At 42.4% G+C, this 25167-nt stretch overlaps 1 protein-coding gene across 6 annotated transcripts in view; it reads right to left on the minus strand.

Annotated features, from left to right (window-relative positions):
* The window catches only part of TOX2 (TOX high mobility group box family member 2), a 725581-nt gene that overhangs the window by 285428 nt on the left and 414986 nt on the right, over positions 1 to 25167 (minus strand). For all 6 annotated transcript variants that reach the window (XM_029612512.1, XM_029612516.1, XM_029612518.1 and 3 more), the window contains one exon: positions 3918 to 4163. In XM_029612512.1, the coding sequence (XP_029468372.1) occupies positions 3918 to 4163 (246 nt within the window). The remainder of the gene's footprint in view (positions 1 to 3917; positions 4164 to 25167) is intronic.

The raw sequence follows: 25167 nt of genomic DNA on the forward strand, positions 1-25167 counted from the left end.
TGTGTGCAGGAGAGAGAAAGACTGTTCAGGAAGGTGACTGGTGTGTGTGTGTAAGAGAAAGACTGGTCAGGAGATGATTGGTGTGTGAGAGACAGAAACTGGTATGTGAGTGTGACTGGTATGTGTGTGTGAGAGAGAGAAAGAAAGTGATTATGGGAATGAGAAACCTGTGCATGTAGAGAGAACTAGTATAGGAGTGAGAAACGGGTGTGTGTGAGACACAGCATGGGAGTGGGAAGCCTGTGTGTGTGTGTGTGTGTGTGTGTGCATGAGAGAGAGAGACTGTTTGGGAAGGTGACTGGTGTGTTTGTGGGTTTAAGAGAAAGATTGGTCAGGAGATGATTGTGTGTGAGAGACAGAAACTGGTATGCGAGTGTGACTGGTTTATGTGTGTGTGAAAGAGAAAGTGATTATGAGAATGAGAAGCCTGTGCATGTGGCGAGAGCTAGCATGGGTGTAAGAAACCTGGGTATGTTTGAGACACAGCATGGGAGTAAGAAGCCTGTATATGTAAGATAGAACATGGAAGTGGGAAGCCTGTGTGTGTATGTGTGCATGAGCGAGAGAGACTGATCGGGAAGGTGACTGGTGTGTATGTAAGAGAAAGACTGGTCGGGAGATGATTGGTGTGTGAAGGACAGAAACTGATCATGGGGGTGTGACTGGTATGTGTGTGTGTGAGAGACAGAGAGACTGGTCGTGGGCCCTAAGCAAGAGGACCATGAGCACAGAGCTTCAGCCACTACTGTTTCTGGTGTGTGCTACTGGCCTGCGTGGAAGAGGAGTAGGAGAGCTGCTGGAGGGTGGGGGGGGGGGGGGGGGGGGGGGGGGGGGGGTTAGTAAATGTGGCTTTTTAAGTTTATTTTTCTTGATTGACTGCCATTTTAATTACTGAATATTATGTGATGTCTGTTGTTTTGAAATATTTTATTGGTGTTTGGATAGTTTTAAATAATTTTTATGAGTTTTTAATTGTTGGATATTATTCTGTTCATAGTTGTTATGAAACATTTATTCTGCTTATTAGTATAGTTATACAATTATTTCTGTGTTCGGATCTATAGCTGCTTAGCTAGTTCTGTTTTCCTAATAGGAGGTGTATTGGTGTTTAGGGCCTGATTTAATATTTGTAGTGTTGCCTTTTCATAGATAGGGGAGTTACTGTTTGAGTGCATTCCATAATACAAGTGTAACTGTGTGTGTATTAGTTTATGTGCATTACTGCAGATTCTGGGAGTAAGTTAGGTTGGTTCTGTGTATGTGATCGAGGTGAGGTATTTTTACTGTATCAGTCTTATTTGTTGTATTTTCTCAAGAGAACATTGAACCTGGTAATTGGAGTTTGTGTTGCTGTTACTGAGATGACACTAGAGCCAGAATATATTTTTTGTAAGGTGAGTTGTACAGGGAATGTCATAATTCTGCTTTACATCCATAATTGTGGGTCAGGGAGGTTCCTGTGGAAGCAAACTGTACTTTTACATTTAGCCCTATGATGGTCATGTGTTCAGTGTGTCATGCATGTGAAAACCATCTGTCATGTGTGTCCCGACAGAAAGGTTGAGAACCAATGCCCTACCACATAACTTTACTGCTACTATGGCTGGCATGTAAGTAATAAAATAAAAAATTCTAGGCTAGTCAGCGGGGTTTTAAGGGTTGTTGCTAAAAGGGTAAAAGGAAGGCAATTTAACTAGGAGGGTTAGGAAGTCCTATCCGTTACCTGGGCGAACTGGGAATGAACTGGGGAAACTGCTAATTGCATCGACACGCGTCTACTAAAATCTCCCGTTATGTGGTAGAGGCGGCATTTGCGCTCACATGAGCGCATCCATATAAAATTGTGCACATGTATGCATGTACAGCCTATTTTATACCATGCACACACATACGTGTGTATGTTTTAACATGGCTGCTCCCTTTTGCTCGAACCAGCATATGCCCGCTCATGTGTGCCCATAAAGTTACCATGCCTGTGAGGTCGTTATTATAAGACATTAATCTGAATAATTTCGAAGTTATATGGATAAATGCTGAGGTCTGAATATCGTTGGCACTTTTAAGATTTATCCCGATATGTGAGAGGTATTTCTGGGGCATTCCAGGGTGTACTTGTGTTAGCCAAAAAACTTAATTTGGCTAACTCAAGACGTGGCCAACAGCAAAGTTAAAGTCAACCACAAACATGTTCCTGGATAATTTTATTCTAGCTAGTTAAAAAGAGATTCAATGTTAAAAAAAAAGACACACACAAAAAATACTTTGGCGGCTTGCCATCTAAACCCCCCACTCCCACACCCTGTGAAACAAGTGTCAGACCTGCTAGACAATCCCCCTTCCCCCAAAACTGTAACAGCACATTGCGGGCCTATAGTTCCAAAAAGCCCCCTCCCACATCCACCCCTGAACTCGCCAAATATAACTGTAACAGCCCTTTGCAGAAGTCCACCCTTTCCCCTCCTCCCCACATCAAGCCAACCTAATCCCTACCCCACCTGGAACCCCCAAACCCCTTACTGAGGTCAGGAGTTCAGAACAATCGGCTTCTGCAGAGGGACTTCATTATAATTATATTTGTTCAATTATTTCACTAGGTTGGGGAACTGGGTCATCAGGCCCACAAAATTTTTTTTTTTTTTTTTTTTTTTACTTTGAATCACTGCTTAACACGTTCCTAGATAACTCTGAAACCTCACCAGCGATATTCAAACATAGGCGTCGATTTATTAAACTGCAATAAGGGTATAGCATGCAGAAAACAATATTTATCGTGCAATATTGACATCTTGCGGCGATATTAGGCAATATTTGCAATACTGAATGTTTTTGACAAAAAAGTTCATCCCTTATTGAAATTAGATGCTTTGCGTGCATTTGCATGCATAGATTTTTCAACTGTACGCAAAGCATACTTACTTCCCCTCTGCCTGACCTCCAGTGCTCTGAGAAAGTGGTTTTTACTCTGTATCATGTTAAATATAAAATAGCTTTAATAAAAAGATCATTTTTCCTTCTAAGTATTTTAGCATTATACACCTGCAAGAAAGCAATTCTAGCTTCTAAGCTGATGCCCAAGGAGCCGTCTACAGACTGGCATATGCAAGACTGGCTTCACTACAGCAGCAGTCCTTAGATCTTTATCAGCAAGTCAGATCTTGTGTTATCTTCTAATCATTCAATGCCCTCTATAAATCTTAACATCTAAGTATCATTTTCATTTTAGACCATGTAAAAGAGCCCCCAGACTGAATACTGCTGCACTATATTTGAATGAACATTTTTCTGATTGCTGCAGAATTGGTAACAATTAACAATTTTTTTTTTTTTTCTGTTTCCCCTCGATTACTGTGGAGCAGTAATTCATTCAGACGAAAGCTGGACTTGATAGACCTAAGCAACAGTCACAATATGTAACAATCTATTTATTATTGTTGTTCCACTGAGGTTTAAATGTCTCTGCGTTCTCAATTCAGATTTTGTCATCGAACTCAGATTATGCAATCTCCACTGAAAAAGCAAAGACCGAGCGCTGCTGACCCAAGTGGATTCTTTCTGAAGGGACTGTTTTTGTACTGCATGACAGTAGATTCATGAATGATCTATGAATACAATTAGGCCATTAAGAACTAGGAAGGTGCCAAAAAAGACCCAGTCTCTTTAAAGTCAAAACTGTATTTGCAGAAACCTTTCCAGGCATGCCCAATGCAGATCATCTCTTAACGGCAGCGACTTCTGAAACATTTCCTAGCAAAGGGGAGGCCGATCGATAATATTTCTCTTTCTCCATGAGCATCCATAAATAATAAGCAGTCAACTCGCTCGTAATGCTAATGCTAAGAATACATAATAGGATTTAATAAATATAAATAAGCAGCCAAGCAAAGAAGTGCCAGCGCATTATAGAAAAATGTACTCACAGTGGGGAGCTGACTGGAGAGGAGATGTCCTTCCTGACTCAACATATTGGACACCATGATGGCTGGAAGGTCCATATTCTGGTAGGAGTATGCTGGTATCAGGCTGTTTGGTGGAAGGCTGTGGCACAGTGAGTGATACCCTGATTCATGGTCCACCAGGTGAAGGAGGGAAGGGTCTGGCAGGTTGGGAGGAGTTATAGGAGGAATTTCATAGTCTTCGTTACTCTCATTCTGACCATTATATGTCTAAAATATTAAAAGGACATTTTCAGAATGTATCTTTTTCCTTGACAGTTTAACTCTAAGCAGTACAAGAAATTGAAAGAAGCCACATTTCTCCTCACCCCCCCACCACCGAACATTGAAAACTGCAACTCGTGACAATGGAAGTAAATACTGCAGAGATAAATTTTACATCCACCCCTGCTCCATCATTACTATATCCCCCCAGGACTTATCTTACTGACTGTCACAGTATACATTCATGAGTCACTCTCAGGAATGGTAAAAACGGGAATATGACAATATCTGGTATGCATTTAAAACAGTGGTGCTGCAAAAAAAATATGCACATTAAAGCATCAGGATTTATTCCTGGCCACTGAGCTGGTGCTGTCTCTGATGCTTCAAGTTACATACATTTGCAACTGTACCACAATAAAAAAAAAAAAAAGATGAAAGTATGACACAAATTGACCCCAAACTTTTACATTTTCATTGAAAAGGTATTTAAAGGTTCCTCTAGATTTGCCCCTTACTAGTGCAGTTATTATAAAATCATAAATGGGGTGAAAGAGATAAATAATAAACAGTTATTTATCATTTCAAACAGTATTAGGACTACAAAACACTTCATGAAACTAGCAGGTAGCAGATTTAAAACAAACTGAAGAAAATATTTTTTCACATAAGGCACTACTAAGCTGTGGAATTTGTTGCTGGAGGATGTGCTCAAGGCATCTAGGATAACTGGGTTTAAAAGTGTTTTGACAAGTTCCTCGAGGAAAAGTCTACAAACAGCTATTAGCCAGGCGGACCTGGGGAAAGTCACAGCTTATCCCTTGGAATAAGCAACAAACAACTGCACCTGCTTTTTAGGATCTGCCGATCTGGCCACTGTCAGAGACAGGATACTGGGCTCAATGGATCTTTGGTCTGATCTAGCATGTCACGTTTTATGTTTTCATGCCCTTAACTGTTGTGGCCACAGTAGTCTCAGTAGATCTGGTGTGCCGGCAATTCAGTCAGTGGTCTCAGAAGACCCTGCCCCTAATAGTGAGGCTGGTGAGAGTGGGTGTACGTTAGGTTTGTCACTCACCAGTGGGAGGTGCCTTAGGTTTAAAGAAACTGCTGGCCCATGTGATAAATATTCGGAGGGAACAGAAATCCAGAGCCAGAAGGAATCTACAGTAAGCTTTGGCCACCCACGGGCTGAAGCAGCTGCGAGTGACTCTCTTACGGAGGGTACTGGGAAAGCTCTCTCCCTCCACAGGAAAGTACCAGCGGTAGAATCTCTCACCACTGTCCAGGGAAGGAGGCTGGTGCCCAAGTCGTGGGAACCTGGTCTTACTGAAAAGGAGGAGGAGTGTGCTCCAGAAAGGATGTAACCGTGGTGGGAGCTCGCCAGAAGAAAAACTGCCCAGCTGAGAAGGGGTTCCTGTCAGATTTCCTGTCTGAAGGAATGGTTAACCAGACGCTCACCACTGCTGGAGAATTATCTGAGGAAAAGAAAGGAAAGCTGCCCTACATAGGTAAAAGGGGAGACTGAAGGAAGGAATGGTTTTTTCCCCTAAGAGCTGACTTGCTTTGGAATGCAGCATTTTTCTGTGAAATAGACAGAATTATTTTGGGCTATTTTTGCAGTGCACTAGCTATTTTTTTTTTTTTTTTTACTTTGTTTCACTTGCCATTAGTGCTAGTAAAAAAGTTTTAATTTGAATAACAGCTTTGGTGTAGGTGTGGAGTTTTCTTGTTTTGACTGGGCTGATGAGCAGAAGAGCCCCAGTGAAGAGAAATGCTAAAGGCCTTGAAGAGTTAAATCTTTTCCCCCCTTTTCTAGGCCGTGAACCTCCCAGGACTGCCTGTGCCCAGGGTTGTGGGCTATGGGTAAATAAAACAATTTAAAGGTTAAAAGAAATTTAAGACCGAAAACTGACATGTATGGTATTGGGTACATTGATAGTATTTTAGAAATTATAATAATAATAATAGTAATATACGTATATATGAGGAAATAAATAACAGTGGAATAATAAGATGAACCCTGTGTAGATTTTCATCCAAACATCTGAAGGAGGAGCCTGGGTGGTCTTGAAAGCTCATGTACTACAATATCTTTTAATTATTCTTTATGTTGTGCAATGCAAAGATTAAAAATTACAAAGAATCCAGTGGAGATGTACAAGAATCACAATTTACCAGTCCCAACAGCGACCTTTGATTTAGGGATCAGGCATCACATGGGCCTCTTTACACCAAGGAATTTGTAAAATATACCAGGAGCAGGAACAGGAGTCATACTCTAAAGCAAAGAAGAAATAATCCCCAAATAAAAAAAAAAAGGATACAATGGTCTGGTTCACACTTGGTGTAAGCACTGGGGGTTAGGGATGTGAATCGGGCTTCGGACGATTGAAAATATCGTCGATATTTTCAAAATCGTCAGAAATCGGGGGCTCCTCCAAAACGATAGGAAAACCCCACGATATTGATCATGGGGGTTCACTTATCGTTTTGGGGGAGGGCGGGAAAAATGGCATACAAAAATAACCCCTAAACCCACCCGACCCTTTAAAAGTAACCCCTTAGCTTCCCCCACCCTCCCGACCCCCCCAAAACCTTTTCACAAGTACCTGGTGGTCCAGTGAGGGTCCCGGGAGCGATCTCCCACGATCTCCCGCTCCGGGCCGTCCTCAGGCTCCCGGGCCGTCGGCTGCCACTAATCAAAATGGCGCCAATGGCCCTTTGCCCTTACCATGTGACAGGGTATCCGTGCCATTGGCCGGATCCTGTCACATGGTAGGAGCACTGGATGGTCGGCGCCATCTTGTGCTCCTACCATGTGACAGGGGCTGACCAATGGCATCGGTTGCCCCATGACATAGTAAGGGCAAAGGCTATCGGCACCATTTTGGTTACTGGCAGCCAATGGCCCGAGTGCAGGAGATGGCTCCCGGACCCCCGCTGGACCACCAGGGGCTTTTGGCAAGTCTTGGGGGACCCTCCTGACCCCCACAAGACTTGCCAAAAGTCCAGCGGGGGTCCAGGAGCGACCTCCTGCCCTTGGACCGTCGGCTGCCAGTATCCAAAATGGCGCCAATAGCCTTTGCCCTTACTATGTCACAGGGGCTACCGGTGCCATTGGTCAGCCCCTGTCACATGGTAGGAGCACAAGATGGTGCCGGCCATCCAGTGCTCCTACCATGTGACAGGATCCAGCCAATGGCACAGATACCCTGTCATATGGTAAGGGCAAAGGGCCATCGGCGCCATTTTGATTAGTGGCAGCCGACGGCCCGGAGCAGGAGATCACGGGAGATCGCTCCCGGGACCCCCACTGGACCACCAGGTACCTGTAAAAAGTTTTTGCTGGGGTCGGGAGGGTGGGGGAAGCTAAGAGGTTACTTTTAAAGGGTCGGGGTGGGTTTTTTGTTTATCGGCTGGGGCACAGCCGATAAACAAAACGCGATCGGGCCTGATGGAAAAAAAACCTACATGTGAATCGGAACTGGAATCCGAACCGATTCCGGTTCCGATTCACATCCCTACTGGGGGTTCAGGGTGGATAAGGAGAGAAGCCAGGCCACTCAGTAAGGGAGGAGAGAAAAAGAAAGGGGACAGAAGATGATGCACAAAATGATGGTAAAAAACGGTTGGATTACGTACATGAATTTGTATGTTTTTCTGCCCAGGATGATACTGACTTTGAGAAGGAACATTATCCCACAAGCAGTCAAGATTCTATGGCTGGAAGCTGGTATATACCCTTAGCAGTGTGCACCAGAAATCATGGGTAGACTGAACAGGCCAAAGGGTGTTTATCTGTCATCATGTACTGCGTTACTGTGAGAAACCTGCGCACAGTTTTACTACTGATAGGGGCAAATCAGTTGTCTGTGAGGTGCTCTGGTTCTCAATCATGGTCCTTCAAGTTAAAAAAAACATGACCCATCAAACCGTACCGAAGACAGGTGGAAGATCAGATTCGGCAAAGAATTTATCTGACAGGGATCATTAGCTAAAATTTGTGGACTGGAAGGTCTAAGTCTCCAATCCAGAAACAAATAGCAAGGTATGAAAAGCTTCCCAAAAGGTTTTACAACTTTCTTGATGTTTTAGGAGTGGAAATTTATCTGAACTTACAAACAGGCCTGTGCCTAGGGCGGCAAAAAATTTGGGGAAAAGTAGGAAAGCCAAAGATTTGCTGCTTCCCAGCTATGCTGAATCTCACTGATCGGAGAACAGCCCACTGCTTCCTGATCCAGCCCCTCCACCCACCTTCCCAGTGCAGAGAACTGGAGAGGAAGGATGAGGCTGGAAGGGAGAGAGCAGAGAAAATCTGCTATCCCAGCCCCTCCCCTCCCTGGCCAGTACTAGGAGAAGGGTGCAGCAAGAGCACCTCGCAGACGGCAAAGAAAAAGCCAGTCTGCGCTCTGATCCTGCCTCTCTCCTCCTGTCATTTAGAGACAGGAGCCGGGAGCAGATAGAGCAGAGCAAAGAAGGCTCTGCCTTAGACCTTCCTTGTCCAAGTGGTACAATGTAGGGCATAAGCACCAACAGTGTCTAGTGGCAGCAAAATCCTAAATCCATCCCCGAATACTAAATCAGTGGTCAAAATATTGATTGAGAATCAGTCAGCCTGTTTCTATCACTGATGCAATCCCTGTGAACTGAAAACCAATGGTACACAACCAATGGCTATAAACAGCAGGTTTTACTTAACATACAGGTATCTGCTGCTACAGTGATTAATTTTAATCTATTTATTTATAATGCACAGACAAATAAAAATGGTCAAGGTGAGATCCAAGTGTCTAATTTAAAACAAACTAAATTAGTAGGAACCACCACACCGCCATGCACAGCACAAATTATCTTATTATAAAGCACACACAATCTTCCCATTTACAGTATTTTATAATACTTTTCAAAATAATGTTTACTGCAAAGGAATTGGTGTGGGACAGACCAACTGCATGTGGCAACATTACAGTAAAATTAACACAGGGGCACGTGTGTCAAGGCAAGGATTATATTAACTGGAATATCCCACGGTGCATCACAAATTAGAGGGCTATTTTAAAAGCCACTTATGAGAGTAAAACAGTGCTTTACTACTGGAAATGGGCTTTTAGAAAGTTGCCTTCCCTTTGTGTGATAAACATGTGCTATAAAGTATGCACGCAACTTTTCCCCGCACTGAAAAGAGACATTCTCTGGGGCATGGTGTGTGAATTTTCAAAAGTATGCACTTTTTTTCCTCAAGAAATCTACCCGCACAAATTAGCAGGTGTAAATGTGTGTAGGAAGTTTTCCAAGGATAATTTTCAAAATGAAAGTATGCACGTACTTTCAAAACTGGTGCAAAATCCAAGTACCCACAGACTTTGCATCTTTGCAGGCAATTAGCAGTTTACCCCTATATATGAAAGCTATAAGGTGAATTTTAAAAGCTTGGGTGCACATTAATTAGGGGATGCACAAAGAAGTCGGGCTTATGCATACCCACCATATTTTAAAAAGCACCCATATACATGCGTAAATGCCGCAGTGCGCACATCTCAAAAGTTTTCAAAAAAGGGGTGGGGCGTGGGTGTTTTGGGGCCTGGCCAAGAGATGCGAGCATAAATACTTATGCACGCTGGTGTACGCTGAGGTCCCCCTGCCATGTAACATTATTTCTGCTAGGATGACGTTTAAGTTAAAAAAAAATAAAAGGAGATATTTCCAGGGAACATTCAAGATGGCTGCTGGCACCTTGTCCCTCGCCAAAGCTGCTCGTCTGTATAATTAAAATTTTATCCTCTATACCTAATTTTTTGATCCAAATCGGTGAGCGAAAGGGGAAGATCCATACCTTCCCTTTGACGGTCTCTGGACCTATAGACAAGTTTGTGGTCAGCACTGGGGCTAATGCAAAGCTTGCTGGATCCAGCGCAGACTTGTCGCTGGGAGCCGCGTTGTATGGAGGATCGGTGCTAGGCTCCCCATATCTCCTTGTCTCCAGAAGGGTGTATACCCTCCAACTAGCCTGTACCTCTTGTCGGCCTCCAGAGTGGTGTCTGTGCTCCGTTTGTCCAGAGCTAAAAGGCACTACTTCTTCCATTCTGGGCGCTTTGTTTGCCTCTATCGGGGGGAGGAGAAGCTGGTGGAGAGGAAGGAAGAGCGGCGCAAGATGGTGATTCCTATGATGTTTGGTCTCAGATTTCAACGGACCCCCCTCATCATTGACAGAGGTACTTCAACTGGGGAATCAAGAATTCCTGCTTTCAAAACCCCCTATCATTACCTTAGACTCTATTTGGGAGGCAATTTCTAAACTTTCTTCACAATTGTGGCTCTGTGTTTCTCATCAAAACAATGTAACTGAGACCCTACAAAAATCACAACAGGATTTATCTTAACTTTCAGAAGGGTCAACCCCAGCTTACTTCTCTACATGATAAAGTTGGAGCATTATTGAAAAGTCATTTAGCGCTGCAAAATAAATTAGAATCCTTGGAATATGTGTTTAGATCGAAAAACATAAGGCTAATAAGCTTCTCCAAGCAGAAATTGGTTTCTCCATTATAAATGCTTCGGAGATATTTTTTGGAAGTCCTATAGATTCCTGAGAATATTTTGCCTCCCATTGCCAAGGCATATTATCTACCGCAAACTAAGAAAGCTTCACACTCGGATCCAGTACTACAAATATCTTTGAACGTCCTGAACCTCACCGATTATTTGGAAGGCTCTGTTTCTGAAGAAATTGCTCCTTTGGTTGCAACATTTGTTGTGGCCTCAGATAGAGACTTGATTATGAAATATTTAACAGATTAACCCCTTCTTTGGAATATTGGGTTAATATTCAAACAGATGTTGGCAAAATAACTCAGCTAAGGAAGAAGAGATTTCTTCTTTTGTGACCTGGAGTATTGCAACGTGGGGACCTTTTTTGGTTAAATTTTCTTTGTAAGTGTGTGGTCAAATTGCAAGGGGTTAAATATATATTTTTTGACTCTCAATAACCGATCACCTTTATTTCCCATAGGCAATTACTTAATGTTCCACTGAGTTCTTCTTCTCCGGGTCCATTTGCTTCTCCTAAAGATTGATGCTCTAAGTATGATTGTAGCTATGCACTGGTGCAGGGATAGGCTGTGTATTTTCCTTAAATTATTTCTTTTGTTCTGTGTTTGCTCCCTGATGTAGTGGGCTAATGGTTTATTACTTGTTTTTTCCTTAAATATTGTTACTTAATACACTTTACTGAATTTCTTTGCAAAATCTATAAATTAAAAAAATATAAATAAAATAAAAGGATTAAGCCATTTCTGAGGGTTTTAAAGGATCTGGGTTAACTGGGGGAAGTGTAGGCTATCAGACCAGGGGGGAACTGAAGGACCTAGCTGTTACCTGGGTGAATTAGTGGATGAACTGGTAAACCGGGAATGGCATTGGTGCGTGCCCATTTTAAAATCCCCCGATTTATGTGGTAAAAGCGGGATTTTCTCATCCACTTAAAATTAGGCGCACATGTGCACATGGCCAAGTTATTTTATAACATGTGCACACATATGCGTGCGTCCCTGGCGACAGCTGACATGCACAAATGTGTGCCCATGCACCACTTTGAAAATTACCATCATTGTGCAGTGCATTTTCCTGCCCATAGAAGGCACTGTATGCACACCCTCCATTTACTGCAGGTATCAGACTTTGCTGCCTATTTTAATACAATATTTCAAAATAAAACTGCTGTAGAATAAGGGTATCTTATGCAGCGCATTCTTCCATGATTGCACTAGCATGCTTAGCTGCACAGTACTGAGTAGCACTAGTAGAGCGGTAATCTAGTTGGCAGTTAGAACAAACAGTATCACCCAAATCTCCACTGCTCTAGTTTTTTGATTCCCAAATGTTCTCCCCTTAATCCCTCCATCTTCCCCCCTTCCCCCATCTCTCCTTAGACCAGGGAGACAACTAGCCAGTCAAGTTTTCAGGATATCCACAATGAATATGCATGAGAGAGATTTGCATACAGTGCAGGTGTCCTGACTACTGGGTTGAGAACCAGTGCCCTTGACAGAATGCCTGAGTGGCTCAGTAGATCCTCACTACAGTGAGAGCTGGAGGGACTCCTCCTCCAAGGGCACCACGGTGTTTGTTGGCTGGCAGGAGCCACTACCAAGGTGGAAGCTATCCTCCTTTGCACAGCCTCCCCCCTCCCTCTCCAAATACAAGCATGGAAGTTAAGCACGCACAAAGTTACAGCTGCTTATGAACAGGAGGAGTTCTGTGTGTGTATGTCGGCACGGGTTATGCGCATGCCCTCAAATTTTCAAAACAGATTTATGCCCCACTTTCAAAATTCTGGCTAAAGCCTGTGAGTACAAAGTACCTGTGGTCTTTAAGCTATGTGGGTTGTTTGGAAATAACCCTCTTCATGTATTTTAATCTCTTTTCTGTTTTACATTAAGCCAGATATCGTCTGATTTAAGGGAACAATACAGAGCTTGGAAGAATCTCTGCATGGTTTAAGAGTATAGTAAAGCCGAAGTAATGCTAATCAAAACCTTTTCTTATGTTATGAAGGTGCCGATGTAATAAGGTGAAATAGACTGAGTGCACATTTTAACTCATCATTTGTGCACTTAGTTTAGCTCACAATTTAATAAGGATTTTAGCATATAAATGTGTACACAAACATGAGTAAAAAAAAAAAAGTGTGCTCAAATTAATGCTCTTCCATGCAAATCCCTTGTTAATGAAGCATTTATCTATTAATCCCCAATGTAAAGAGCTGTGTTAAAATGTTGAAGGCTTAACTCTGTTTTTTTTTAATGCTGGAATTTTAATTCCTGAGTCAGAGGTGGAGTAAACTTAATTCATATGTCTGGGGCTAGTGTTAGTCTATGGTACTTTGCCAGCAGAGTCCTAAACCTGGAGATCCTGGGTGCAGTGATCCTGGACTCAGGGTGGACCCAGCATACCTGGGAACCCCCCCAGTCCAGGACCATGCAGGCACAGCACCATAGACTAACAATAGCCCCAGAAATGTGAGTTAACTTTTATATAATGTCTGACCCAGGAGTCAGAGCTTTAAAAAAAATAAAAAATAGCTATGTAGTGGCATACCCAAGTCCGGGGCTCCCGAATCAGAAGTACCCAGACCATCCTTTCACCCTCCACCTACCCACTAACACCCCCCCCACCCCGATCCAAACCCCCATACACTAACCCACCTTCCACTTTTCTTAACCTCTCAACCATCTACTTACTCCACCCTCCACCCCCAGCTGAGGTCATTTGATGCCTGTCTGGTGTGCCTTTTCAGTTTGATGTACACAAATCATGTTTTATGCAAAATTCTTTTTAATACGAAGAAACTGCAACAAACATCCAGAACAGTACATAGATGTTTCTGCTACATAACATTCCAATTTCATGGCCCATAGGAATGCAGTAACAGAGTCCCCCTTTCCCCATTTTTTTTTTTTTTTTTTTTTTTTACAAATTATGTTTTATATACAACAGTCATATTAATGGGGCTGATGAAATAAAGTGCGCTAGACAAAGAGAACACATTTTTACTCACTTGTTTGCGCATTTTTGGGTTGGCGTGCTTTTGGTTTTTAACTACGGATGCATTTGCATACCATTAGCTTACCGCATCGGGAGTTAACTCATTTTTTTAGCATGCAAGCTAAAATTTAGCACGTGCTTTCTACTCACATTTTATTATATCGGCCCTTAAGACAGTTAATTCCAGCTTTCCATTCAAGGCTGCCTTGAAAATTTAAACACCCATAACATTGCTAACATATTCTAAAAAAAAATGTTTCTATTGTTATTGTAAGTACAGGCAACCTTTTAAAATACAAATCTTTTTTTTAATCATTTAAAGTACTATGCAGCCACAGCTAAATTCAGCTCAAATCTGAGCCGAATGTGAATCAGATTAAACAATATCCAATCAACATAATGATATGTTTCTGCCTGCAAGCATTTGCAAGAATCAGCTAATACTGCATTCTGCGACTGGCTGCAACAAAATGTCTTTTTACTTTTGTTCAGCTCTTCAGCCTCTGTGCAACAACACTGTTCCGACATCAAACATGGAAGGATAATGCAAAAAGAGCACACATCGTGATTTCGGTTCCACAAGCGCTCCAAAAGCAAAAGCACCTGCTGTGGAGGCTTGGTCCTTCTGTCTATTTGTAATGTATGTTTGGCCATGGGTCCCTAGTGAAGTGGTCGCGCATACCACATACATGTCAAGTACCTGAAAACCCAAATTGCCACCACCGCTGATCCCCTTCCTCCAGCCCTGTGGCAGTTTCAGCAGGGGTGCGGGAGGAGCAGTGGCTGTCCGTGCTCCTGCCACAAATGCCAGTGCTCCCCAGTGTTTCTCATTACGTGGACTTTCTAGGAGGAGGGAGGGGGAGAGGTGAGTTAAGGGAAACATGCCACTGTGCTTCTAAGCATGCACTTTACCATTTACCATTCTCCCCTTCCATCCCAAGTTTATTTTCCTTGTTTTTTGTAACTTTCCCTCTCCCTTTTTCTGATTCACTGTATTTAAAGTTCAAGGTTCTTATTGAAAATATTGTTTACGTTACGTTATGCTTTACACTCCTTGTTATTTGTAAACCGGGTTGATGTGATGCCTATCATGAAACTCGGTATAACAAAAACAATAAATAAATAAAATAAAATAAAAAAAATTTACCCTCTCAGTTACTACTCTGTGACAATGGATTGTGAAACTCAGACTCCACATTCCCTGTTTATGACATCATCAGACAGTATGCAGGTCACCGCCTGATTACCTCATAAAGCTGGGGTAGGCAAACATTTTTGAAACATGGCAGTATTACTAGTTCTTGTCTGTACCAGGGGCTGGGGAGGGGGGGGGGGGGTCCTCCCTTGGAGCAACTTGCGCGAGAGGGAGATCCTTTGAGGGAGGGGGGAGGCTTCACTGGAAAATAGAAGTCTTATTATCTCTTTTCCCCCTCCCCCAGCAAGTTAGCTCCCAGCCTATACCAAGCAAAGGAAAAATTCTTCCTGCCGACCCAAGGTGAATTCCTACACTCTGTACCACTTCCGCTTTGCATCAACTGGCCAGTAGTGGAGTTTGGGGCTTCATTCATACTCTTTTCCTCACCAGTCTCCCTCTCTCTTTTAATCAACCTCACTCCCTCCCCAAGTCCTCATGCAAGCTTTATCTTCTTACTTTATTTTCCTTTTTGTTCAACCCTCCTCATCCCTAGCAGTCTCCTTCTTTCTCTCCTGCTCCCCCACACTCCCACTCTTGCCCCCACTCCCCACTCTCTTTCTCTCCTGCCCCTCCCACCCTCTACCCAGCAAATGTATCCCCACACGATACCCTCTGTCTTTCACTTCTTCCATGTCCTCTCTTCCCCCACCTGTTCCACAGGCTCCACACCAAGCAAAAAAAAAAAAAAAAAAATCTCTCCATGCCTAGTTCCTCCTCCTGCAGCTGACCGAGTCTGTCTGACCAGTCGCAATATTTCCCAGGTTCTGGAACTGCAGGGGGAGGGGGAGGAGGAGGAGGAGTTGAATGCTGGCAGCAGATGCAGCTGACGTTTCCGCAGTGCTAAGACATGGGCTGTGGGTAGCTCCCAGCATGCAGTGCGGGAGCATGGAACCATTCCCCCCTCCTGGCATGCGCTTTATGCACTTGGCTCTGCTGCTCCTGCCAGCTCCGAGGCGATGCTTCACGGGCCGCATCAAAGAAATAGGGGCGCCGGCAGGAGGAGAATGTCAGCAGGCACAGCCAGGGCTGCCGTGGATACATTAGCACTGAAGGCAACGGAGACTCGCGCGACATCGGGCCTTCAATGCCGACACTGCTTGGACAGCTCTAGAATTAGTTTGCCGGTGGGCTGGCCATTATATTAATTTAAATTTATGGTCTGATGGACAACTTTTGGCCCGAGGGCTGTAGTTTGCCTACCCCTTTCATGGGGAAAGCAGCCTTCTATGAACAGTCCATGCTAAATAAACAGTAAGGAGAGCATTTATTTATTTATTTATTTATTTATTTATTTAACATATTTGTTTGCAGTAATTAACTTGATATGCAGTGAAGCACTGCCTGGCAGCCTTTACAGTCTGTCCTGCTGATGAAAGAAAGAGGACACTTCCGGAATGGTTGGGGCCCATTCCCGAGGACTATGCATGGGGGGTGGGGGGGGGTGAGTCTTGGGTAGTTCCCAGAAACGGCCTCACCATTGCTGCCAGTGGACTGGGAGAGCTTCCCTAGAAGGGCCTTCCATTGCTGTTGGGGGATTGGGAAGTAGGGCTGGACGATGCTGGAGATGTGGAGGGTAGAGGAAATCCCCTCTAATTCGCCCTTTAACTTTGTGCCAGTTAGCACGAATTTCTGGTCACCAGGCTCATTGAAAAGTTAACACCTTATCTGAAGCAGTTACATTTTTGGTGTTGATGGGCCTTTGGTACCTTGTATGTAAGGATTTCATACCATGCTATTTACCGTACAAATTCTATTTTGATGTTCTACCCTGGAAGCATAAAATCTAATGGAAATCTTGAGGAATATGCAAATATTGATGGCATTTCTAAATTAGTAAGTCAAAATTAGTGCATGTCAAAAAGAAACGTGAGAAAATACTACATGGCTTTATATATGTGGATTTACAAAACTGCAACTGCAGAGATGGCAACTGCTGCATAATACTGTGGCTTGATTGTTATCTGCAGCTGGAAGAAGTGATCATATCTTTCCTATTCTTCAAAATTGTCATTGGTTGCCCCACACAGTATAAGCACATGTTGAAACTACTGGTGCGTCTTCAGATCTGATCAGGTGTGCCATGAAAAATTCTCCACTGCCTGATGCTCAGAGCCAGACCAGCATCTGGGCTCTACTCTCAGTACCTCATAGCAACAAGAGACACCAGCAATGGCTCTTAAACATAAAACATAAGAAGTTGCCATACTGGGTCAAACCCAGCATCCTCTTTCCAACAGTGTCCAATTCAGGTTACAAGTACCCGGCAAGTACCAAAACACTAAGTAGATCCCATGCTACTAATGCCAGTAATAGCAGTGGCTATTCCCTAAGTCAACTTATGCAGTTTATGGACTTCTTCTCCAGGAACTTATCCAAACCTTTTTTAAACCCAGCTACACTAACTACCCTAACCACACCCTCTGGCAATGAATTCCAGAGCTTAACTGTGCATTGAGTGAAAAATAATTTTCTCGGATATGTTTTAAATGTGGTACTTGCTAACTCTTTTCTGATAACGTGTAATAATCATGCATTCCTCTTCCTCCTAACTACAGCATGAGCCCTGAAGCGTGGTAATTAATGGGTAGTATGCAGGAATTGGATAGCCAGGCCCTGGTTTATGCAGCACACAGGTCACACACCTCCTCATCTTCCCCCTCCTGCGTGCCCTCCTTTGAGTCCTCGCAGCCTCTTGTCTTATCCCCTGGCTGATTGAGACAGGTCAAGTGTGTGCTGAACACTGGATGTGACTCATTGTGTGTGCTGGTTGCTGCCACAGTGGAGGACCTCTGGCAAGCTATATATGACAGCAAAGATAACTAACCAAGCTGGCTGTCCGCGTCACACTGACTTCTCCCTTCTCCTACACTTGTGCGTAGAGGCAACTGGTCCATTGTGACAAATTCACGTGTGTCTCTGCCCCATTTCTGCCTTTGTTTTAAAATTTAGGAGAAAGACTGCTGGGGCCTTCAATGTTTCCCTACCTCTTCTTTTGGCTGTACGAGTCCTCTCCATGTCTGCATTATATGCCTCATGGAATTTGTGTGCCACACATTATTTTTGTTTCTTCAAGTGTGCCTTGTGCTTGTAAAGGTTGGCAAACACTGTTTTACCTTATGAGGCTATTTACTAGAAAACACTATCTTATCTGACTGAGCGGGTGACTGTCTATACACCTGGGAGACTGTTGCATTCGAGCCAAGATCTTCTGTTAAAATTGCTTTCTGTGAGAGAGTTTAAACTAGCTAAAATTAGGAAAAGATCTTTTACAGCTGTAATTGCAACATTTTAGAACGCCATGCCTAAAAAGCTGAGATTAATTCAAGAGTATTTGTTGTTTACAAAGCACTGTAAGGTATGGCTGCTCTCATTAGCTTTTCCTTCTTGAATTCTATGGTTTTATTTTTTATTTGTTTACTGTAAGCATTTTAATTTTATTGTGTTAAATATGTGTTGTATTATATGTTTTTACATTTTTTTTTACCTTTCATATTATATTGCTGTAAACTGCTCAGAGCTGTTTAAAAAAGGTGGCATAAAATGTGAATTATAAATAAATTCACTGAAAGGGTGGCAGGCATCTGAAGTATACTTCAGCATGTCCGAAACTGACACACATGGACCTTAGTGGCAAGGGAGGGAGGGAGAAGATTACAGGTTGAGTAGGATTTGTAGCAGCAAGTAGGCTGGTATAAATGGGCAGGCTGGATGGACCAAGTGGCCCTTATCTGCCAGCAGCTTCAGATAAGTCAGTTAATTTCCATAGAGAACTGGATTTTCACAGACTGACATGGATTGGTAAGCTTAGTCAGCTGTGACCTAGGCAGGGGCAAACATACCATAAGAAGCCTGGACCAGATGATTCAGCTTCATTCTAATATGGATACATCATTTACATCAGTGTTTCCCAGCTCATTCTTGGAGGCACCCAGGTGGGTTTTCAGGATAGCAACAATGAATATGCATAAGACACATTTGCACACACTAGGTTTCCAAAGTATAGATATTTATTTTAGGCATATTCGTTATAGATATCTTGAAAACCTAACCGTTAGGTATGCTCCTGGTACTGGTTTGGGAGACACTCATTTACGTATGTAAAGGGGGTCTTAAAATGTCCCTTACTAACGCCTCTCTTACTAGTAATCATCACAGTCACTCAACCATATCATCAGAAAAAAAGGCGTATTGGGTTTCTCAGACACTCCTCATTGGTGGATATTGAAGAAGACAGTGCATGAATAAAACTCAAGGAGCCTAGAAGTTTTTATGTTCTTTCTCCTCAGAGAGACAGAATTCAAAGTTGGAGACCCTGCAACTGCAGGAGAGGGAGTGAGTGCTTAGAGCAGCCATGAGGAATCTTGTTAAGATTCCTACTGAGGGGAATCATATCCCAGGTTTCTTGCTCTATTGGGGAGTCACTCTGATTCTGTGAATTTAGGAAGAAGCAGAAATATATCTTGGAGAGTCCAAATTCTAGGGAATGTGTGTTCTGCTGCTGAAGAGGTTTTGCACCCTAGAAGGAGGTAACACAAATTTCTTCTAAAAGTCTATGTGAAAAGAAAGTCTCAGAGGGAAATCATCAGAGTGAGAAAGGATCTCATTTTGATGCAGGGAAGCTGTACCGCAATTGTCGGAAGAGAAGAAAAAAATCATCAGCTTGATTCAAAATCCAAAAGAGGGAGTCACAAAACTGCAGGTTAGGGAGATATTTATTTCCATTATGGATGTTACTCAAAGGTGATGTACATTTTGACAAATCATTGCCATTCCACAAATACCTCAGTAAACATATTTTTTTGGAACAACCCCAACTTGTGTGATTGTGCTGATTTTTTTTTTTTTTTACTGCAGATACCAAAAAGATCCAGAGTTATAAGGTCCCTGAAACAAATCTCCCCCCTATCAGAAGAATTCAGTAGCCCATAGGGTGTATGATAGCCCTAGAGCTCCTAGCTGCTCCCTTGTGTCCAAGGAAAGGCTGGAACATGAGTTACACAAACATATTTCTTTAGTTCTGTTTTCCCCTTGAAAATTCCACCATTAGACAATATTTTTACATTGGGTATATGGAAAAGACGACATACCACTGAAGACAAAAATGAATATGCATGACATATATTTGCATATAATGAAGGTATTTTGCATGCATTACATTTCATGCAGATTCACTGCTGATATCCTGAAAACCAGACTGGTTGGGGAATCTCCAAGGACCAGGTTGAGTTCAACTGCTCTATAAATTAATACCTGCTGTTGGCGACACCTGTTACCATGTAAGAGTCACCATGTGCATCTCTGATGCTAGGACCATAGCATGAAAACAGTAAGAAGAGTGGTGGTATCAAGCCAAATATGTGACTCGTTACAATCAGACATGGTAAAATGTACTGCCAGCAGCAGAGAAGATCTTATTATAAAGGGAATATATGTTTGCAAACATATGAAATATATTCCATGAAAACTAGTGCACCCCTTGCAAAATAGAAACAAATAGTACAGGATTAAGATGTTATGGTGAATTGTGTGACTCTAGTGCTCTGATTGGCTGTGGCATGACCTAATTTCAGTGTGAAACTATGTAATTATGTCTATAATCATATAACCATTCCTTTTCTTATTTAATTTAGTTATTAAAAACATTTCAGGCAGAGCATTGCACAAAGGTTCTTTGGCAAACCTTGCAAGCCTTGTCCCTAAAAGAAACACCCTCCCCTGCCTCTTCCATACAGACACACAGACACTCTCTCTTGCTTTTCTATTTGCTTCACAGTATATGCATTACATTAAATCATGGCAAGTAGACTCCAGTGCGGCTGAAAATGAAAATCAGCTTCTAATACAAGAAGCTTTCGCTTAATGGAAAAAAAATACAAACAGTATCTAATTCCAGGCACATTTGCTATTCATAAAATGCATTATCCTAACTGAATATTTTATATGCTTTTTTTTGTTCCATATTGCCATTCTGCTTGCAATTCAATATCAAACAGAGGTCAACATATCTTGGAAGCCAGCGGTTTTAATTATATTTTTATAGAGTATACACAATTCAAAACTGAAGACTGAATTGCCCACACAACCCTTAGAAATGACTATTAACCTATGATAAAAAGCATTTTTTCTTTCTTGCGGGTGATTGTAAAACAGGTATTTTGGATATGACATTAATTTGGAGTTTCAGTTAGGCACATTTTTAATATATGATTTATACAGTGGCTATCAAGAGTCTTCACCCCCTTGAAAATTTTTCAGTTTGTATTGTGTCAGACTAACATGCATTTCAATGAGGATTTTTTTCCACTCATCAACACTATACTGATACCTTTCTTCATCAAAAAGGTGTTTTATCAGGGGATAAAACATATATATTTTTAAAAAACAAAACTGAAATCTAACAATCAGATAAGCCTCCACCACCCTGAGTCTATACTTGGTGGAAGCAACTTTGCAGCAATTACAGCTATAAGTCTGTTGAAATAAGTGTCCACTAACTTTGCACATCTAGATGTGTCAATATTAGATCATTTGTTACAGAACTGTTCAAGCTCTGTCAAGTTCCTTGGGAGAATTTATGGGCAGCAATCTTCAAGTCAAGCCACAGATTTTTGATTAGATTGAAATCAGGGCTCCAGTGTAGCTTTGGCTGTGTGAGTAGGGTTGCTGTCAGCTGAAAGGTGAATTTCAGTCCCTGTTTCAGCTTTCTTGCAAAGGGCAGCAGGCTTTCCTCAAAGACTTTTCTGTACTTTTCTCTATTTACTGTCCCTTTTTTCGTGACATGTGCCCCAGTTCCTGCTGATTAGAAACAGCCCTGTAATATGATGATGCTACCACTTTGCTTCACAGTAGAGATGATGTAATTATCTGTGTGATGTGCTGTGCTGGATTTGCCCCAAACGTAACTCTTGGCATTCTGGCCAAAAAAGGTTTAGGTTTTGTCAGACCAGAAAACTTTTTGCCACGTGGCTACAGTATCCAGAGTACTCTTTTGTATACTTCAAACAGGATTCAAAATGAGTTTTCTTGAATAATGACTTCCTTTTTGCAACCCTAACATACTAGCCAGATTTGTGGAGTGCTTGGGATATTGTTATATGCACACACTGACCAGTCTTGGCCATGGAAGCCTGTAGATCTTTCAAAGTTTCATTTGTTTATAACATTCAATAAACAATCTTAGATAGTCTACATAGCATTGACCACAAGTAGCAACTAACTGTAGTGTAAATCTCCAAAGGGATTGTTTTGCACTAATTTACCTTAGAAGCATAATATATATTACAAGGGAAGAGCTCAGTAACCCACAATCCAGTGGGAGCACTGAGAGGAGAGGATCTCCTTGCTGGCGGAAAGAAATCAGTAAGTTTTTGCTTGGGAAATTTTCTTTTTTAAAAGTATTGGGGCAAAGTTAACTATTTGGGAATATTATTTAGTGTGTTTGTGCTTTTAATAGCCAGTAAGGCAGCGAATAAACAGAAGTTAGACTGTTTGTTTTTTAAATAGTCAGTCAGTAAGGCAGCTAATAAGCAGTAGTTAGAATGTTTGTATATTAAAAACAAACAAAAAAAAAGGTAGCCAGAAACTAGAAATAAGCTAGGAGCAGTGTATACCTAAGTAAAAAGGTTGAAAAGTTCAGATCAGTTACTCACCTTGGAAAGGTGTTAAGGTAGTGTGATTTGGTTTGATTAGGTACCAACATTTGTTAATCAAGAGAGCAGTGAGTCACTCTGGCTAACTAACTGAAGTTAGACTGCTTGTATTTCCGAACCCTCCCACCCCTCACCCATCCTTTAATTTATAGGCAGGTGCCACTTTCATAGAAATAAAACACCTTATTGAGAGTTTGATCATTCTCCTGTAGGCCACTACCAGACATACAGTGAATTCATTAATATATTTAAAGGACGTTAATTAGACACATTCCTACACCCATATCAACCTAAAACTTAACTAGGAACTAAACAAATCTGAGATGAAGGCAGCAGTCCAGCAGCAAGAGGGGGGCTTCCCAGTCTTTTGCATCGAGTGTCACATGTATGATTTTTACCCGCCGGTGAGAAATTGTACATGTGCATGCAATGCAAAGAGCTTCTGTATCTCAGAGAACGAGACCGATCTCTGGAGGCTAAGGTGGCAGACCTGGAGGAGCTGAGGCAGACAGAGAGGTATATAAATGAGACCTACCGGGACATAGCAGCCAAGTCCCAACTTCAGACTGGCAGCCCTGGTGCTGCCTTGGAGGAAGAAGGTCTCATGATCGGAGGGCATCAACCTGGTGCAGCAGGAAAGGATCCTATAGCAAGGACTTGCTCTCCAGGTGGTGCACTGTCCTTTCGCACAGAGGATGTATCTCCAAGGCCTACTGCCCAGGAGGGAAGGGTTAGGTCAGCTGTCATAGCTGGTGATTCGATTATTAGGAATGTAGACAGCCGGGTGGGCTGGGGGGTGTGAGGATCGCCTGGTAACATGCCTACCTGGTGCAAAGGTGGCGGACCTCACACATCATCTAGATAGGATTTTAGACCGTGCTGGGGAGGAGCCGGCTGTCATGGGACATGTGGGCACTAACAACATAGGAAAATGTGGGAGGGAGGTTCTGGAAGCCAAATTTAGGCTCTTAGGTAGAAAGCTTAAATCCAGAACCTCAACGGTAGCATTCCTGAAATGCTCCCTGTTTCACGTGCAGGTCCCCAGAGGCAGGCAGAGCTCCAGAGTCTCAATGCGTGGATGAGACGATGGTGCAAGGAAAAAGGATTCAGTTTTGTAAGGACCTGGGGAACCTTTTGGGGAAGGGGGAGTCTTTTCCGAAGGGATGGGCTCCACCTTAACCAGGGAGGTACCAGGCTGCTGGCGCTAACCTTTAAAAAGGAGATAGAGCAGCTTTTAAGCTAGAACAAAGGGGAAAGCCGACAGTCGCTCAGCAGCGCATGGTTCGGAGAGAGGTATCTTTAAAGGATACTAATGATGCATTAGAATTAGGGCATCCCGACAGTGAGGTTCCAATAATTAGAAAAATAGTCCAAGTGCCTGTAACTAAAAACTCACCTGAGCTAAAAAGTTCTAACAATTATCAATTAAAAAGCAGAATGAAAATACAAACAAAAAACAAACTTTGAAATGTTTGTATGCTAATGCCAGAAGTCTAAGAAGTAAGATGGGAGAATTAGAATGTATAGCAGTAAATGATGACATAGACTTAATTGGCATCTCAGAGAAATGGTGGAAAGAGGATAACCAATGGGAAGTGCTATATCGGGCTACAAATTATATCTCAATGACAGAGAGGAGCACTCGGGAGGAGGTGTGGCACTTTATGTCCGGGATGGCATAGAGTCCAACAGGATAAACATCCTGCATGAGACTAAATACAAAATTGAATCTTTATGGGTAGAAATCCCTTGTGTGTTGGGGAAGACTATAATGATAGGAGTATACTACCGTCCACCTGGTCAAGATGGTGAGATGGACAGTGAAATGCTAAGAGAAATTAGGGAAGCTAACCAAATTGGTAGTGCAGTAATAATGGGAGACTTCAATTACCCCAATATAGACTGGGCAAATGTATCATCGGGTCATGCTAGAGAGATAACGTTCCTGGATGGAATAAATGATAGCTTTATGGAGCAATTGGTTCAGGAACCGACGAGAGAGGGAGCAATTTTAGATCTAATTCTCAGTGGAGCACAGGACTTGGTGAGAGAGGTAACGGTGGTGGGGCCGCTTGGCAATAGTGATCATAATATGATCAAATTTGATTTAATGACGGGAAAAGGAACAGTGTGCAAATCCAAGGCTCTCGTGCTAAACTTTCAAAAGGGAAACTTTGATAAAATGAGAAAAATTGTTAGAAAAAAACTGAAAGGAGCAGCTACAAAAGTAAAAAATGTCCAAGAGGTGTGGTCATTGTTAAAAAATACCATTCTAGAAGCACAGTCCAGATGTATTCCACACATTAAGAAAGGTGGAAAGAAGGCAAAACAATTACCGGCATGGTTAAAAGGGGAGGTGAAAGAAGCTATTTTAGCCAAAAGATCTTCATTCAAAAATTGGAAGAAGGATCCAACAGAAGAAAATAGGATAAAGCATAAACATTGGCAAGTTAAATGTAAGACATTGATAAGACAGGCTAAGAGAGAATTTGAAAAGAAGTTGGCTGTAGAGGCAAAAACTCACAGTAAAAACTTTTTAAAATATAAACGAAGCAGAAAGCCTGTGAGGGAGTCAGTTGGACCGTTAGATGATCGAGGGGTTAAAGGGGCACTTAGAGAA

The sequence above is a fragment of the Rhinatrema bivittatum genome, chromosome 8 (assembly GCF_901001135.1).
Source record: "Rhinatrema bivittatum chromosome 8, aRhiBiv1.1, whole genome shotgun sequence".
NCBI lineage: Eukaryota > Metazoa > Chordata > Amphibia > Gymnophiona > Rhinatrematidae > Rhinatrema > Rhinatrema bivittatum.